The sequence below is a fragment of the Dermochelys coriacea genome, chromosome 8 (assembly GCF_009764565.3).
Source record: "Dermochelys coriacea isolate rDerCor1 chromosome 8, rDerCor1.pri.v4, whole genome shotgun sequence".
Lineage (NCBI taxonomy): Eukaryota > Metazoa > Chordata > Testudines > Dermochelyidae > Dermochelys > Dermochelys coriacea.
Window position 1 is genome coordinate 43,718,259 of NC_050075.1, and position 14,482 is coordinate 43,732,740.

The following is a 14,482-nucleotide window of genomic DNA, read 5'->3' on the forward strand; positions in this document are numbered from 1 at the left end:
AGCACAAAGCTCCAAGTCCCATATGGGCTTCATCCAAAGACCGATGAGGTCCTTTAAAGCTCACAAGCGCTTCGTCATCTGATCTCTGGAGACCCTCGGTCAGCAGAACACGCTACTACAGTGAGGAAGCAGCTTTCATTCTGGCTTTATTAGTGGCTACAAATACAACTGCAGACTCCTGCTGCTAGAGGTTGGGTCTGAAAGCAGGGCTATATGTTTGGCTGGAAGGGGATCTGGGACATTCTCTTTTCCACAAGACTTTCCGTGATATTGGCCAACTCCTCCCCTCCCCCATGCCACATCCTGATAGAGTCTCTGCTCTGTATCTGCCAGCTAAATTCCTCTAGGTAATGTATTGCTTTTAATGTGCTAGTTAATTACATAGTGAATTAAAAATGCATTTGTCACGGTGCTTGTGCTGTCCTCAGGCTCCACCAGGAATCCTCTCCATCCAGCCCTACAGACGGAGGAAAAGGAAACAGGTGAAAGACCTGACAACAGGGCTGCAGCATAGCGCTTGCACAGGGCGGGGGAGGGGGGCACTGGCTCAGTGATGAATGGACACAGCTCTTAGGTGGATACTCAGGAAACAAAGCAGTGCCTGTGACAGCCCCCATCTTTGACTCCAGGGACTGAACTGGGGACCACCAGAGTTAAGGTGTGAGTTAGAAAGCTAGGCTCTCTAGCTAGGGGCTGTCACAGACTCATGTCCTCTGGGGATCAGGCACCAAGTGGAACATATAACACACGCTAATCAGTGGGTTGCAACTGAACAGAGGTGCCAGGACGTAAGGGGCAGCTTTCAAAGCTGGCCAGGGCATAACTGGGGCTCTTGGATGTAGAATGAAGTGTGAATCTGGCTATGCACTTGAGTACGCTAGCTCTAGTGTACCAAGGCTGAAAGAAGGCATGTGACTCTAGCCACTTTCCTGTGGACACAGATTCTGAATCACATGGGCTGGAGGAAGGATGCCAGCCCCAGGGATGCAATGGGAATCCAGGAAACCAGGGCCTAGGATGCTAGGGCTGGCACAATGCAACATGACCATTAAGAGAAGCCTTTACCTGAGGTTTACTTGAATGTGTGACTCTCAGTACCGCCTCGGCCAAATCCTGCAAGAGAACCAGAACGGGGTCATTACCACCTGAGGCTTGAGGCAGGGAGCAGGAACCAGTGCCACGGCGGGAAGAGCCCTTGGGCCAGTGAGACAACTGCCTCTCCTGCTGACCCGTATTTCCCCAACCGTCTGTAGCCATCTGTCGTGCTTCTCTTACACCAATTGGCAGCTCTTTGGGGCAGGGGCTGCTGTGTTTGTGCAGCGGGGTCCTGGTTCACAACAGGAATCCAAGGCACTATGCCAATATGAATAAGAGCGAATGCAGTGAGAGACATGCCTTCCAGTGTCCTGGAACTGCCACAGAGCACAGAGACCAAACACAACGCTCAAGCTCGGGGGAGGATGATGACCACAGCCTGAATATTCCCAGGGCCATAAGCCAAAGGCCTAGGAGACACCTCTGACAGCCCAGCCCATGGCTTTAGATGGGACTGAGACAGAGCCGTCTGCAATACGACATTTCAAATGGAAACCACTCACACACTTGGGGCCAACTGCCCTCCAGATAGAGAGGGAAACACTAACTGGGGTACAGGGGAGCTGGAACAAGAGTCAGAGCCTTTAACAGCTGGGTCACGAGCTCAACGTGGCCTGCAGCCAGCAGTGACCCAGTGCACTAAGGGCTGAGAGCCGGGCAGCAGCCTGTGTGAAGTGGGGCATGGGATCCTAGTCCCTCAGTGGCACAGGAGCCCAGGTCACAAATGTAGGAGCACTAGCTAGCTGGCCCAGCGTTGTCAGCCTCAGTGGAAAGGGCAAGCAAGGAGCGCATGGGCTGTCGGCTGAACTCCCTTCTCAGCAGGAGCACGCTGACAGGAGGCAGGCCCCAGGGAAGCCAGCACCGGAGCTGTTCCTGCCATGTCCATCCTCTGCAGATGCAGGGGATTTCAGTCTCATCTTTAGTAGCAGCAAATTCATGTTCAGATTGCAGGGACTGGACTAGGAGACCTCTTGAGGTCCCATCCAGTCCTACATGTCTATTTAAAAACTGTTCATAGTGTAAGGCCCCTCCCTACAGAATGCTGGAAGTGAACAGCCCCCCTGCTGGTAGCCTGAGCCCTGGCATGGTCTGTTAGAACTCCAGCCCTACAAGTGCTGATTAGACCCAGCCCACAGAGCATTACAGGGGGCCTACGTGCGGGGAGCAGTGGCTTTTCCCTCCAGGGGATTGGTTCCAAAGAGCAGGAGAATCAAAAGGGGAAAGGAGCTCAGCCCTATAGCCATGGAGTTCCTGCGTCAACAGCCCGGACAGCACTCACCCCCTGCATGGCTGTGAAAGGGACTGGGGTGTGAGCACACGTTACCCAGCCTCGTGGGGCTGTTCACAACAGCACCGCCAGAGTTTGCTCCTGCCCCCCCTTGGGGAGTCGCTGCTGAAAAGGAAGCTGGGGAATGACCTACCTGCCTGCCCCTTCCCTGCAGGCCTGCAGACCAGGAGAGGGAGCCATTCGAGGGCAGCCCAATGGCTGGCGCAAGGTGCGTGGGGGAAGTCCTGGCAGAGACACTGCCTCTCGTAGGCGCAGCTCCACCCCACCCCAAGACAAGAGCAGCCGGAGGAATCAAGGGTGATGCATAAAGAGGCCAAGTGGCACAAAGGGTGTGGACTCCTCCTGGAAAGCCAGCTCCAGCTGCAGGTACCAAGCATTGAAAACCAGGCCCAGGGGAAAGGCTAGGACAGGACAGGGTGAGCGTGGAGCTAGCAGCCCGGGAGGCAGCTGCCTACCCCTGGTGGGGAACATGCCTTTGTTATGGGTTTACTGGGTGATGGCTTCCCTCTTATCAGGCGCCTGAAAGCAGTGAGCTAGGGAAGGGACTTAAGACCAGGGCACTGAGGGAAGGAAACTCCTGTTGCGTGTGGGAGGAACGTGGTCACCATGTGGGGTACCTTCCAATTTACCCTCCAAACCAGCTGTGTGGAGCAGTCTGCCCTTCTCTCTGCTGTCCCAGAGCTCAGGCTGTAGCCCAAGCCAGAATGTCTACACTGAAATTAAACAGCTATTAGCCCAAATCAGCTGGCACGGACCAGCCATGGGTGTCTGATTTCTGTGTAGATGTACCCTCAGTGCTCTCCTTCCCTGCCTTGCCCCCACAATCCTACCCAGGCTGCATACTCAGGAATTAAGAAATCTGAACTGGTGTCATCAGGGTTCCAGCTACTGATGTGCTAGCCCTGCCCTGGCAGCAGGACTGCAGCTCCTCTGAGCCCGCTGAGGTGTCTTGGGGGGATACAAGTGGGTCCCATCCTCCAGAGACTGAGGGTGCTGCTAGAAGAACCCTTTGCCTAGCGGCAGGAGGGGGCAGACTACAGTCACTCCTGACTTAGTTCTCCCACCCAATGGCCTGGCGCAGCCTGGTATTTTACCCTTGTATTTTATAGACATAAAGAGAGGGATTCCATGTTCCCAGCCAACCCACATACTGACAAGCAACAGCTGCATAGCTCAGCCAGGGGTCTGGCTGCCTCATTGTCCAGCAGAGCCCACTAGCTGCTGTTAAGGCTTAAATCAATAACCTGCTGACTTGGAAAGGCATGTAGATTGTAGATGATACTTCACATTACACCCCAGCAGCCACAGAGTGGATGGCGGGACAGGAATTCAAGTGGAATTCCACAGCCTCTAGTATTGAAGCCACATCAACAATCGCATTCAGCAAATCACATTCCAAAGGAGTGCGTACTGATGTATTGAACCTGAAACCAAAGAGCTGTGGGGACTTTGGGTGGCGGCAGCAGAGAGGGGAGAATTCAGACCTGAAACTCAAAACTTTCTAAAGCTTGCTGAGTAGCAGTGTCTGGAGCCCTACAAGTTTTGAGATTCCTTCTCCTCAGCATTCTCTTCTCTTCAAAGCCTCTAAGATATTCTGGCAAATTGCATGGGCTTGTGGGTTTTCACACCCTTCAATCTGTGACTACTCGGCTGGGTTGGGCAGCGAAGCTGGCCTGTGAAAGCGTCCGTACACCTTCACGCTAGAGAACCTCACTACAGTGAAATGTCCAAGGCACTTAAGTTGACTCGTGCCATGTCCAGATGAGCAGGCCCATTTATGCCATCACTCACACTGGTACAATGCCCATCAGCTCCAGGGAGAGTTACACCTGTGCAACAGAGAACAAAACTGTGACCGTAGAATCCGAACACGGGGAGGGTGAGATTTCTTCCAAACTCTTAGGGCATGTCTACACTGCAGTGACAGTTACAGCACTGCAGTTGTGCTGCTGGAGCACTGTAGTGTAGATAGCCTCCTTCTGTCATTGGAGGAAGTTTCTGTTGATGCAGGCAATCCACCTCTCTGACTGGCGGGAGCTAGGTCAATAGGAGAATCCCTCTGTCGACCTAGCCACCTCTATATCATGGGTTAGGCTGACCTAACTACAGTGGTCAGGGCATGAAGCTAGCTCGACCTAAATTGTAGGTGTAGGCCAGGCCACAGCATTGACCTAATTCCCATTAATTTCTGAGCTGGGCCAGCGCTGAGACCTTTTGAACATCCTACCCAGAGAGAAACCACAGTGCAGATCCAGAGGAGCACCTCTCCGGCCAATGTGACTGGAGCAGAAGCTCTGTCTCTCACAGTCTCCAAAGGCCACAATTCAAGTTTGAGGCAGTGCCTATAAAGTGGTCAAGGGAAAGTTGCCCAGCCCCTGGAGAAAGGGGAAGGAGGCATGAGTAGATGTCGAAGGGTGACTGCACGCAGGAGGATGTGGGCTGACAGCCGTATGAGTAAGATTGTGAAGGGGAGGACAGGTGTAAAGTGTAATGAGTATAGGTGTATTTAGGGGTGTGCACATGGCTCTAGCGGTTTGCCCCTGAGTTTAGGAACATATGGGGGAAGATAAGGGGCTAAGGGGGAGTGGCTGTGCGGAGTGCATGGGGGGCTTGTGAGCTGGGAGTTCAGGCAGGAGTGGCTATAGATGGACGCAGGAGCGTATGTGCATGGATCTGTGTGCTGAAACATGTGATCATGCTTCTGGGCAAGAATCCCAGGAGATAGACACCATCGGTGCCAGTACCCAATATCCCACCCCTCCCTGATGGAAGCCCCAAGGATGGAGAAACTTACCTTTGGGTCCAAACAAGGCAGAGTAGCACGGCTGGTTGCAATAGGGCTTCCCATCATGCTGCAGAGAGAGAAGAGACTCCTCAGTGCCACGTTACTCACGGGAGTCTGAGACAAGCAGGCACCAGGAACTGGGCACCAGAACAGGCACTGGGCCCACTCTTAATCCTGTGTGTATGGAGCAAGATTCACAACTCCTGGGCCCTGTTCTCTTGTCCCAGCTGTGTCAGTGACCTCCCCTACTGCCTGCCAGTCCTGTCCTGGGCCCTGCCATTGTTCTGCCAGTCACCCCGAGTAGAGTCCTGACCTCACTACAGCTTTGCTAAACTAAAGAAACAGCCACGTGCCAGGAGAGCCAAATCAGAGCCTCGTCTAAGGTTCACTCACGTTCCTCCTCACCTGAGACCTGCTCTGGATATAGGTCTCTGGATAAGGCTAGAGCACCCTGCGCCACCCATCCCACAATCCTAGTGACACTCTGCCTGTTACACACAATGGAGAGTTCCCTACAGGATTTCTCCAACTCGGCAAATCCCCACTGCAGGGGACCTGGACTGGCCCAGTGTCTCCGCCCTGTCAAGTTACTTCAGTTACTATGGCACCCTGCTCACTGGGCTAGCTGTATATCTGAGCTCTGGCAGCCTGGTGCTGGCAAACTAGCCTGCCCGCACACACAGCAAGCCCACAGCTTGGAGCTGGCTAATGCAGAGTTCTTGCTACTTTGAGGCAGGACTCCCAGGTAGTCCCATATTCCATGGAATCAACCAAAAAATTCACCCCTTGCTGCAGAATCTCAGCTTCCCCTCTTTTAAAATTCAATTTCTGGCCCTCAAGTCTGAGACCTGAGTAATTGATGCAGCAATGGCTGCTTGCATCTGCAGAGGGCTTGAACCAATAGCTCCAAGAGCTGTGAACTCCCCGCTCATCTCAGGTAGGGTCCCATGCACCCTGTGATTCTACAGCAGTGGAGCTTGCCATTGGCCCCAGGATGCCACGGAATACAGCCTTCTTGCCCTGGCATTAGCTGTTTTGCTGCAGCCAGACGCCCTCTGGCCAGCTGCAACCTGCTTCTTGCTCTCCAAATTTCCCTACAAGGGGGAGATGATTTTACTGTGTACAGCACATGCATTAGGAGTCCAGCTTGCAGCCAAGGAGCAGGGAGAAGCCAGAAACATAGGCTGGGTAGCTAGGTGGCCTGGAGATCCCCCAGCAGTCCAGGCCCGGGGCAACGAGCTGCTGAAGCTTGCTATAAGCTCCCTGCTTCCAGGGGTGAAGGAGGGTCTGAACTGGACAGCACTGCAGTAACAGAGGCCAGGGGAATAGAGCCAAGCTGGCTGGAAATAGGGTGACCAGATGTCCTGATTTTATAGGGACAGTCCTGATATTTGGGGCTTTTTTATATATGGGCTCCTATTGCCTCCCACTCCCGTCCCGATTTTTTACATTTGCTATCTGGTCACCCTAGCTGGAGAGAAGAGTGAGAACCCCACCCTCAGAAATAGCCAGCAACAATTTGTACCTCACAAGTCTGAGCCTTTGCGGTGAGCGTGTGTGAGGGGGATGGGAACGAGGGTACTACATGGTGCGGGGATAAAGTCATGATGCTGCAGAATTTCGGAGCTGGGACTGTGAAATACAGGCCCTTTGGGCTGTGGAGTACCTGGGGATCCACTTTGCAAAGGCAGGGTGCACTATGCTGCCACCCACAGGAAGCAGCTGATTAAAGCTTCTTGACAAGTCTCTCCTACACGTTGGAAGATGCAGCTAAGAGTTACAGTGACACAGAACTGGTGGCCACCTCACCCCTTACCTCAGCATGGCCGCCTGAAGTCAGGGTCTTGTTGCATTTCTCACACTTCAAGCATGGTCTATGCCAGTCTTTCCCCAGGGAGGTAACCTTCTCAGCTGTCAGAGAGCGGAAACAAAATAGCACTATTCAGGAAAAAAGAAAAGGAATACTTGCGGCACCTTAGAGACTAACAAATTTATTTGAGCATAAGCTTTCATGAGCTCCAGCTCTATTCAGGAGGCTGTGATGGGGCATATCCACCCCACACCAAGCCAGCAAGGTTTGGAGAGCTGCTGTGGGCCCACGTCTTTGCTTTGCTACGTAAAGACTCTGGGGCTTTAGACCCGGGGGTTTTAGGTGCTGACAGTTCTATTAACCCCCCCCCCCTTTTTTTTTTTTTTTTTTTTTTTTTAACTAGTAAGCTTAGCAAATGTTACCTGGAGTAAATGAGCTGCCATAGACGTGAAACTTCAGAATGGTGAAATTGGCATTGTGAGTAGAACTGTACTTTAAGGGGAGGTTTAAGCCTTGTTTACACTGAGGAAACTTACAAAAAATTCCCATTGGTCCTACCACCACTTTATTGGAATGGGTGTTAGCACCAATGGTGTAGACAAGGCTCTTGCCACCAGGACTGATTTTTACTTCCTTTTGGTTGAATCTATTGAAAGTAAGTAACTAAAATGGTGGTAAAATGGGTTCAGCCATCAGAATCTTGTCTATACCTGGCTTCCAGCCAGTGCTAACCCCAGGTCAGGATTCTTTAGTAAATATCTCTAGTGTAGGCACTACCTTAAATGACAGGCAAATATGAATGCATGGGGAAACAGAGAAACAGTTAAGTCTCCATCACAGAGAGCTGATACGTACAAACTCTGGAATTCTTGTGTTCCGAGCCATTCCCTGTTTTTTTTTTTTCCTGGCATAGTAGACAGAAAAGTATGACACACCCCACAAGCAAACCAGAAATATAAGATAGAGAAAGAAAAAAAAAATCAGTGTGTTCCCAGTCCATGATTTACAGATTTATTTGATACATTTAAAAAATAACATACTTATAGGGCCAGCATCCATTTCTAACTCTCAGCAAAACACACCAGAATTTTTATGCCAGGGACATGGGGAAACCAAGAGATTGGGGAACTTCTGTATGTGGTTTTAGTAGCTGGAGTTAAACAATTGCAGCAAAGGTTATTTCCAGGACTAGCTACCCAAAGCTCTTGAAATACACCCATAGCAGGAAGTGGGATCATGTCACCCAATTAAGTACTCTGAGTCAGTATAGAAATCTGCGTCTTTGGGGAATTCCTTCCAAATCAGGGTGCGGTCATCCATCTGCTCCTTACCAGGGGCTGAATCCAACACCCGGGGAGTCAGTAGAAGTCGGATCAGGCCCAAAGTCTGTTCAAGGCAAGTAGTGATAGTTTTAAGAATAACAAGCCTTACAGATGCATGTCTCCTCTGCACTGTAACCTTATTACAATAAGATATTCACAATTACATGGTGCCCTCTGTTACACCCAGCTACTCATGACTGTGATCAAAGGCAGAATTTGCTGTTTAGAATCTAGCTAATTTGCCATGTAAAGTTTTTAGGAACCACTTTAATTGATCCTGTTGTTGGACTCTGGACTGGAGCGTCCAGAGTCTCTTGATGGCTCACTCCCTGCCCATTCAATGTGTCCACCTTAAGCAAACAGCTATGATAAAGCTGAGAACGGCACTGTTGGAACAAAGGACCTAAATATTAGCTTGGAGGGAAGGCTTACAGCCATGTTACACAGCGCCTCTGAACCACGCCTCTAGTGATTTGCCTCAGTGCCCACCAAATGGCTTAGAGACAGTCAAAGCACTGAGGCTCCATGTTAACCTATTCTGTTCAATGGGGCAGACAGCCTGAGAGAAAAGGGCCTTGATACAGTGACTAACAAGACGTCTCAGCACAGAAGAAAACAAAGAGGGAGTAAGTTGCAGTGGGGGAGGTCTAGGTTGGACATTAGAAAACACTATTTCACTCGGAGGATGGTGAAGCACCAGAATGGGTTACCTAGGGAGGTGGTGGAATCTCTACCCTTATTGGTTTTTAAGGCCCGGCTTGACAAAGCCCTGGCTGGGATGATTCAGTTGATGTTGGTCCAGCTCTGAGCAGAGGGTTGGACTAGATGACCTCCTGACGTCTCTTCCAACCCTAATCTTCTATGATTCTAAGTTGCAGAAGGATCTCCCAGAGCAGCTTTTCAGAGGTGTCCATTTGCACACACAACTTAGTGTTGCAAATTCTCATATGTGCCTTTGGTGACTTCTGAAAGACCTGGCCTCTAATTCATGGTCACCCTTCATGACTAGCAAGTGGTGCAAACCATCACCATTCATCCTTAGGAGTGGAGCAAATAATTGAGGTTTTCGGTCTAGTGGCCAAATTGAAAAATTCACTTTGTTTCTAACAAATGGATTTCCTTTTTTGGTTTTCTCACCAAAAAAACAAACAAAAAAAAACACCAAAATTGTGTTTGGGTCAAATGAACTGTTTTGAAGACGATGCTTCAAAACAAAAATATCCAAATTTGCAAAATGAACCATACTGACAATTCCAAAATTTGTTTTCAAGGCTTTTTCAGCTGAAACTATTTGCTGAATTTGACCTGAAGTCATGAATAGATTCAATGCTCTGAAAAATGCATTTTTCAGCAAATTTCCTGTCAGCTCCTCCCCCCTCCTTCCTGTTTCCTGTCCTTTCAGACTCCCAACAGCCAATTCTAATAATTACAAGCAACATCTAAACACCACACCTTGAACTGGTGTAAATGACCACACAAGGCACAGGGACTGATGAATTGAGCCCGATATAAAAGATCTGAAAACAGAGTATTCGTTGTTTGACATGTTTGTCTCCGGAACCAAATGGTCACTGACAGTACAACCTACTGCCAGAAGAATCCTTTTTAGATGTTAGACAGAAGATACACAATGGATACAGCTCAGTTGGAAACATCTCGGAATCAAAAACAGATTTAGTGTTGAATACTAAAATATAGCCCATCCCCCAGCCCTCCCTTTTAGAGGTCAGCATATCTGACCACTCAGACCCACACAAACAACTTTTTATTTTCTATGCTATCTTCTTCTTTCACCCCCAAATTACAATCTTGTGTCCTAGACACAACTTCCCAACTGTTACACATTTACATTTGCTATTGTATGGATGGCAGGTCTTGCAAAACATATGGCAAGAACACTATTTTATATTTCTCTACCAAACCTCAACAACACACAGCCCTCACCGAATAATAATGTACCTGTCCAACTGTTCAGCTAAAATGTGCAGCTGGACAGAGAAACGGCAGGACCTCTTGCATACAGAAATGTATACGGTTTCACTCGTTTTATAGAACACTGTGTGGTCTTGAAAAAAGAAAAGGAGTACTTGTGGCACCTTAGAGACTAACAAATTTATTAGAGCATAAGCTTTCGTGAGCTACAGCTCACTTCATCGGATGCAAAGCTTATGCTCTAATAAATTTGTTAGTCTCTAAGGTGCCACAAGTACTCCTTTTCTTTTTGCGAATACAGACTAACACGGCTGCTACTCTGAAACCTGTGTGGTCTTGGATTCTGAAGATTTTTTTTCCCACTGTGTAGAAGGGAACAGGAGACATCCTCGATGATGGGCAGCTATATAAGAACATATGTATTTTCACTGGCTTTGGATATTATCTCTCAACAGAGATCAGAAACTGTATCAGTCTGTGGACTGAGAATCCAATGGAACAGTATAAAAACACTACAATGAAATGTTTTTAAAACTACAGTGGAAACTCCCCTCATCTTAACCTTATGTGCTTTGTTATTTCTCGCTAATTAACCAGGAAATCTTTGGTTTTCTAGGACCATCATTTATACCAGTAGTTCTCAACCTGCATCTGGCTTGCAGCCCAATCAGCAAACAGCGGCGGCCCATGTAACATCCTCAGGGCCATACAGGTAGCAAACATATTGAGTGGGTGTGGACCATATAACACATAATGGGCTGCATATGCAGCCCACCCTGGTAAATAGGTTGAGAACCACTGGTCTATACAAATGGGTTGCCAGTTCCTCTAGTAATTACTAGAGAGCTGAAAGCCTAAGGGGCATGGGCTATCAGGGGGGTGTGAGGAGAGGGGAACTAATTACGAAGAACTTTTTATTAATAATAATTTGTAAAGAGAACTTGGTAGGTTTTGAGAGCAATTCCTTCCTTACTTGTAAAGCATACAGCTGTCTGCAATAGTTTGCTGCTGTTCAAGTCTCCTTACTCGTAGCTGGGAGGCATGCAAGAGATCCATAAATCAGAGCATCTTCCTAAGGCTGCAGGGAGGCCCAGGGAGAAGAACCCTGCTCGGACTCCTCCTCCCACCATGGCTCTGCACTGTTTCCAAGCCAGTCAGCCTTCCCCAGCACTGCCCGCTCAGAGCTCCTGAACAAGGGGAGAGGGGGCAATGCTTGCACTTGATGTTAGCAGGAATCTGTGCAGCCCACGCAGACCAGCTCAACACACGAGGACCAGCACTAATGCCGGTCTGCTGGAACCTTGCAAACCCAGCTCCTTCCAGGCTGCATGGAACCCCTGAGCCGTGCAGGCAGACGTGTGGGGGGGGAGCGTGCGCGGGATTTGAGCCCTTCTCACAGAAAGCAGGGGTCCTCAGATCAGACGGCTTGTCCGGGAACACTGATCTCCCACACAGCTGGGCAGGGGGAGGCAATGACAGCAGCCAGCAGCGCTGGGCATGAACCAAACACCAGCTGCAGCAGCAGCAGCGTGTAGCCAGCACAGCCTGGGTCCCGACCCGGGGCAATGGCCTCCCCTGCCCCACCCATCTGTGCTCAGCAGGGAGCCATGTACCAGGGAGCCCATATAGACAAGGGGGGGTGCAGGAGGCAAGGCACCCCCATTGAGAAGCTCTGTTCAGGGTCAGGCAGAGGGGCTGTATCCCTGCAGGGGGATAGGAAGGTGAGTGTAGGAGCAGAGGGGTGGGCAAAGTCTCTGGCAACCCCCATAGAGCTCTTGTGCCAGGAAGCCCATATAAAGAGGGGGTGCAGCTGGCAAGGCACCCCATGGGCATAGGCAGCCACAGAGTCCCTTGCACCCCCAACAGGGAACTGGGTGCCAGGCACCCTGTGGGGAAAGGCGGGGCAGGGAAGGTGCCTGGCAGCCCCAGCAGAGAGCTGGGGGCAGGAGCAGGGCAACCCGTGGGGAAAGGCGGGGCAGGGAGGGTGCCTGGCAGCCCCAGCAGAGAGCTGGGGGCAGGAGCAGGCACCCCAAGGGGAAGGTAGGGCAGTGGCAGGTGGGGTGCCTGGCAGCCCCAGCAGAGAGCTGGGGGCAGGAGCAGGCACCCCAAGGGGAAGGTAGGGCAGTGGCAGGTGGGGTGCCTGGCAGCCCCAACAGGGAGCTTTGGGCAGGAGCAGGCACCCCAAGGGGAAGGTAGGGCAGTGGCAGGTGGGGTGCCTGGCAGCCCCAGCAGAGAGCTGGAGCAGGCACCCCAAGGGGAAGGTAGGGCAGTGGCAGGTGGGGTGCCTGGCAGCCCCAGCAGAGAGCTGGAGCAGGCACCCCAAGGGGAAGGTAGGGCAGTGGCAGGTGGGGTGCCTGGCAGCCCCAGCAGAGAGCTGGGGCAGGCACCCCAAGGGGAAGGTAGGGCAGTGGCAGGTGGGGTGCCTGGCAGCCCCAGCAGAGAGCTGGGGCAGGAGCAGGCACCCCAAGGGGAAGGTAGGGCAGTGGCAGGTGGGGTGCCTGGCAGCCCCAACAGGGAGCTTTGGGCAGGAGCAGGCACCCCAAGGGGAAGGTAGGGCAGTGGCAGGTGGGGTGCCTGGCAGCCCAAACAGGGAGCTGGGGGCAGGAGCAGGCACCCCAAGGGGAAGGTAGGGCAGTGGCAGGTGGGGTGCCTGGCAGCCCAAACAGGGAGCTGGGGGCAGGAGCAGGCACCCCAAGGGGAAGGTAGGGCAGTGGCAGGTGGGGTGCCTGGCAGCCCCAGCAGAGAGCTGGGGGCAGGAGCAGGCACCCCAAGGGGAAGGTAGGGCAGTGGCACGTGGGGTGCCTGGCAGCCCCAGCAGGGAGCTGGATGCCAGGAGCAGGCACCGCATGGGGAAGGCAAGGCAGGGTGCCTGGCAGGAAGCTGGGTGTGGGCAGCCCATGGGGAAGGTGGGGGCAGGAGCAGGGCACCCCGCGGGGGCGGGCGAGGCGCAGCACCCTTACCGAAGTAGACCTCCTTCTGGCAACGCGGGCACTTGGGCATGGTGGCAGCTCCGCAAGGACCAGCTCCGCGGCCGGCTGCTGCTCGAGCGGCTCTGCGGCCAAGCGCGGCCCGCGCCGGCAGGGTCACCCCGCGGCCCCGCCCTCCCGCTGTGAAGCCCCGCCCCCGAGCTGGGGGGCGGGACCCTGGCACAAGGGCAAGGGAGGGGAGACAGGCGGGAGGGACCTGCCCTGCCGGGGCGGAGGGGAGAGCTGGGGGATGAGAAGGGAGGGAGAGGGGCTGGGCTCGGGGTTGGAGTGGAGGCGCTGGTGGACAGAGGGGGCTGGGGGCATCCAGGTGCATCTCCTCTCCTGGCCCCTGTGTCCTGCTGACTTTTGCCCCACGCTCTTTCCTAAACTCAGGGGCTCCCCACATTCCTGCCCCCAGCCTGCTGCTCCATGAGTCCTTCAGGACATTTGGCCCTTGGGAGCCAAGAAGCAGCACGCTTGGTGTCAGGCCCCCAGACTGGCCCAGATTCGTTGCCAGGAGCTCCAGAGCTGCGCTGGCGGAGCAGAGATGGGGGCATTGCGGCCACAGTGGGAGTTAATCAACCATTGCCAGGGCTGGATTAGCCAATAGGCAGACTAAGCATGTGCTTAGGACACCAGCAAAGCAGGGGGCACCCAAAAAAAATGAGATTTTTTTTTTGAAAAAATCTGATATTTGATATTTCAAGAAAAGCATCACAGTAGTCATCACAGGAAAAATCAGAACTTTGCTAGACTTCCTAACACTCCACTACACACAGTTCCTCCATTTTTCTGCTCTCTTTTTATTACTTATCTCCACCTAAACCAGGGGGGCATCCTACTAACATAGATCGAAATAATGTGAGGAAATCAGATCCTGTCATGTATTGCAATAAATTTATGTTTTATTATTGATATATTCTTCTGAATTATATGTACTTGATTCGTTTTTTTCTATCTATCTATCTATCTACACACATACATACACACACATAAAAATAGTGTACGTTGGGTAATTTTTTTTTTAAACTCAGATAACTGAGATAAGGAGCAAGATAAAACATAACCAACTGAGTGGAGCACAGAAACATAAACTGGTGGAAGAAAAGGAACAAAAAACTAGTGAAATTTTCTAAAATCTCCAAAGCTGACATTTTTCAAAGCAAATCCATCAGAAGCAACATCTTCTTTCAGTAGCACAGACACCGTTCCAAAACCTGTAGGTGTTTCAGAACTCAATTTGAATACATGTACAGACCTCTGTCAACCATTAGCAGACCACTT

General features: G+C 51.6%; 1 protein-coding gene across 2 annotated transcripts; it reads right to left on the reverse strand.

Moving 5' to 3' along the window:
- Positions 1–129: 129 nt before the first annotated feature.
- On the reverse strand, positions 130–13,348 carry CRIP1 (cysteine rich protein 1). Of its 2 annotated transcripts, XM_038412678.2 has the most exons (5): positions 13,193–13,347; positions 6,985–7,079; positions 5,178–5,235; positions 1,066–1,113; positions 130–457 (listed from the first exon to the last, which is right to left on the reverse strand). In XM_038412678.2, the coding sequence occupies exons 1-4, from the start codon at positions 13,230–13,232 to the stop codon at positions 1,073–1,075; spliced, it is 234 nt and encodes a 77-aa protein (XP_038268606.1). In that variant the 5' UTR covers positions 13,233–13,347; the 3' UTR covers positions 130–457; positions 1,066–1,072. The 2 variants fall into 2 exon arrangements, 1 of the variants encoding a protein (XP_038268606.1); XR_006283139.1 differs by having other exon boundaries at positions 1,066–5,235; positions 13,193–13,348.
- Positions 13,349–14,482: the final 1,134 nt, after the last annotated feature.

Excerpts from the sequence above, each read along its gene's own strand:
- CRIP1 (XM_038412678.2), bottom strand. The coding sequence starts at position 13,232 with ATGCCCAAGTGCCCGCGTTGCCAGAAGGAGGTCTACTTCG. Across the intron at positions 7,080-13,192 it reads CCAGAAGGAGGTCTACTTCG|CTGAGAAGGTTACCTCCCTG; the intron begins GTAAGGGTGCTG and ends GCTCTCTGACAG. Across the intron at positions 5,236-6,984 it reads CTTCAGGCGGCCATGCTGAG|CATGATGGGAAGCCCTATTG; the intron begins GTAAGGGGTGAG and ends CTCTCTCTGCAG.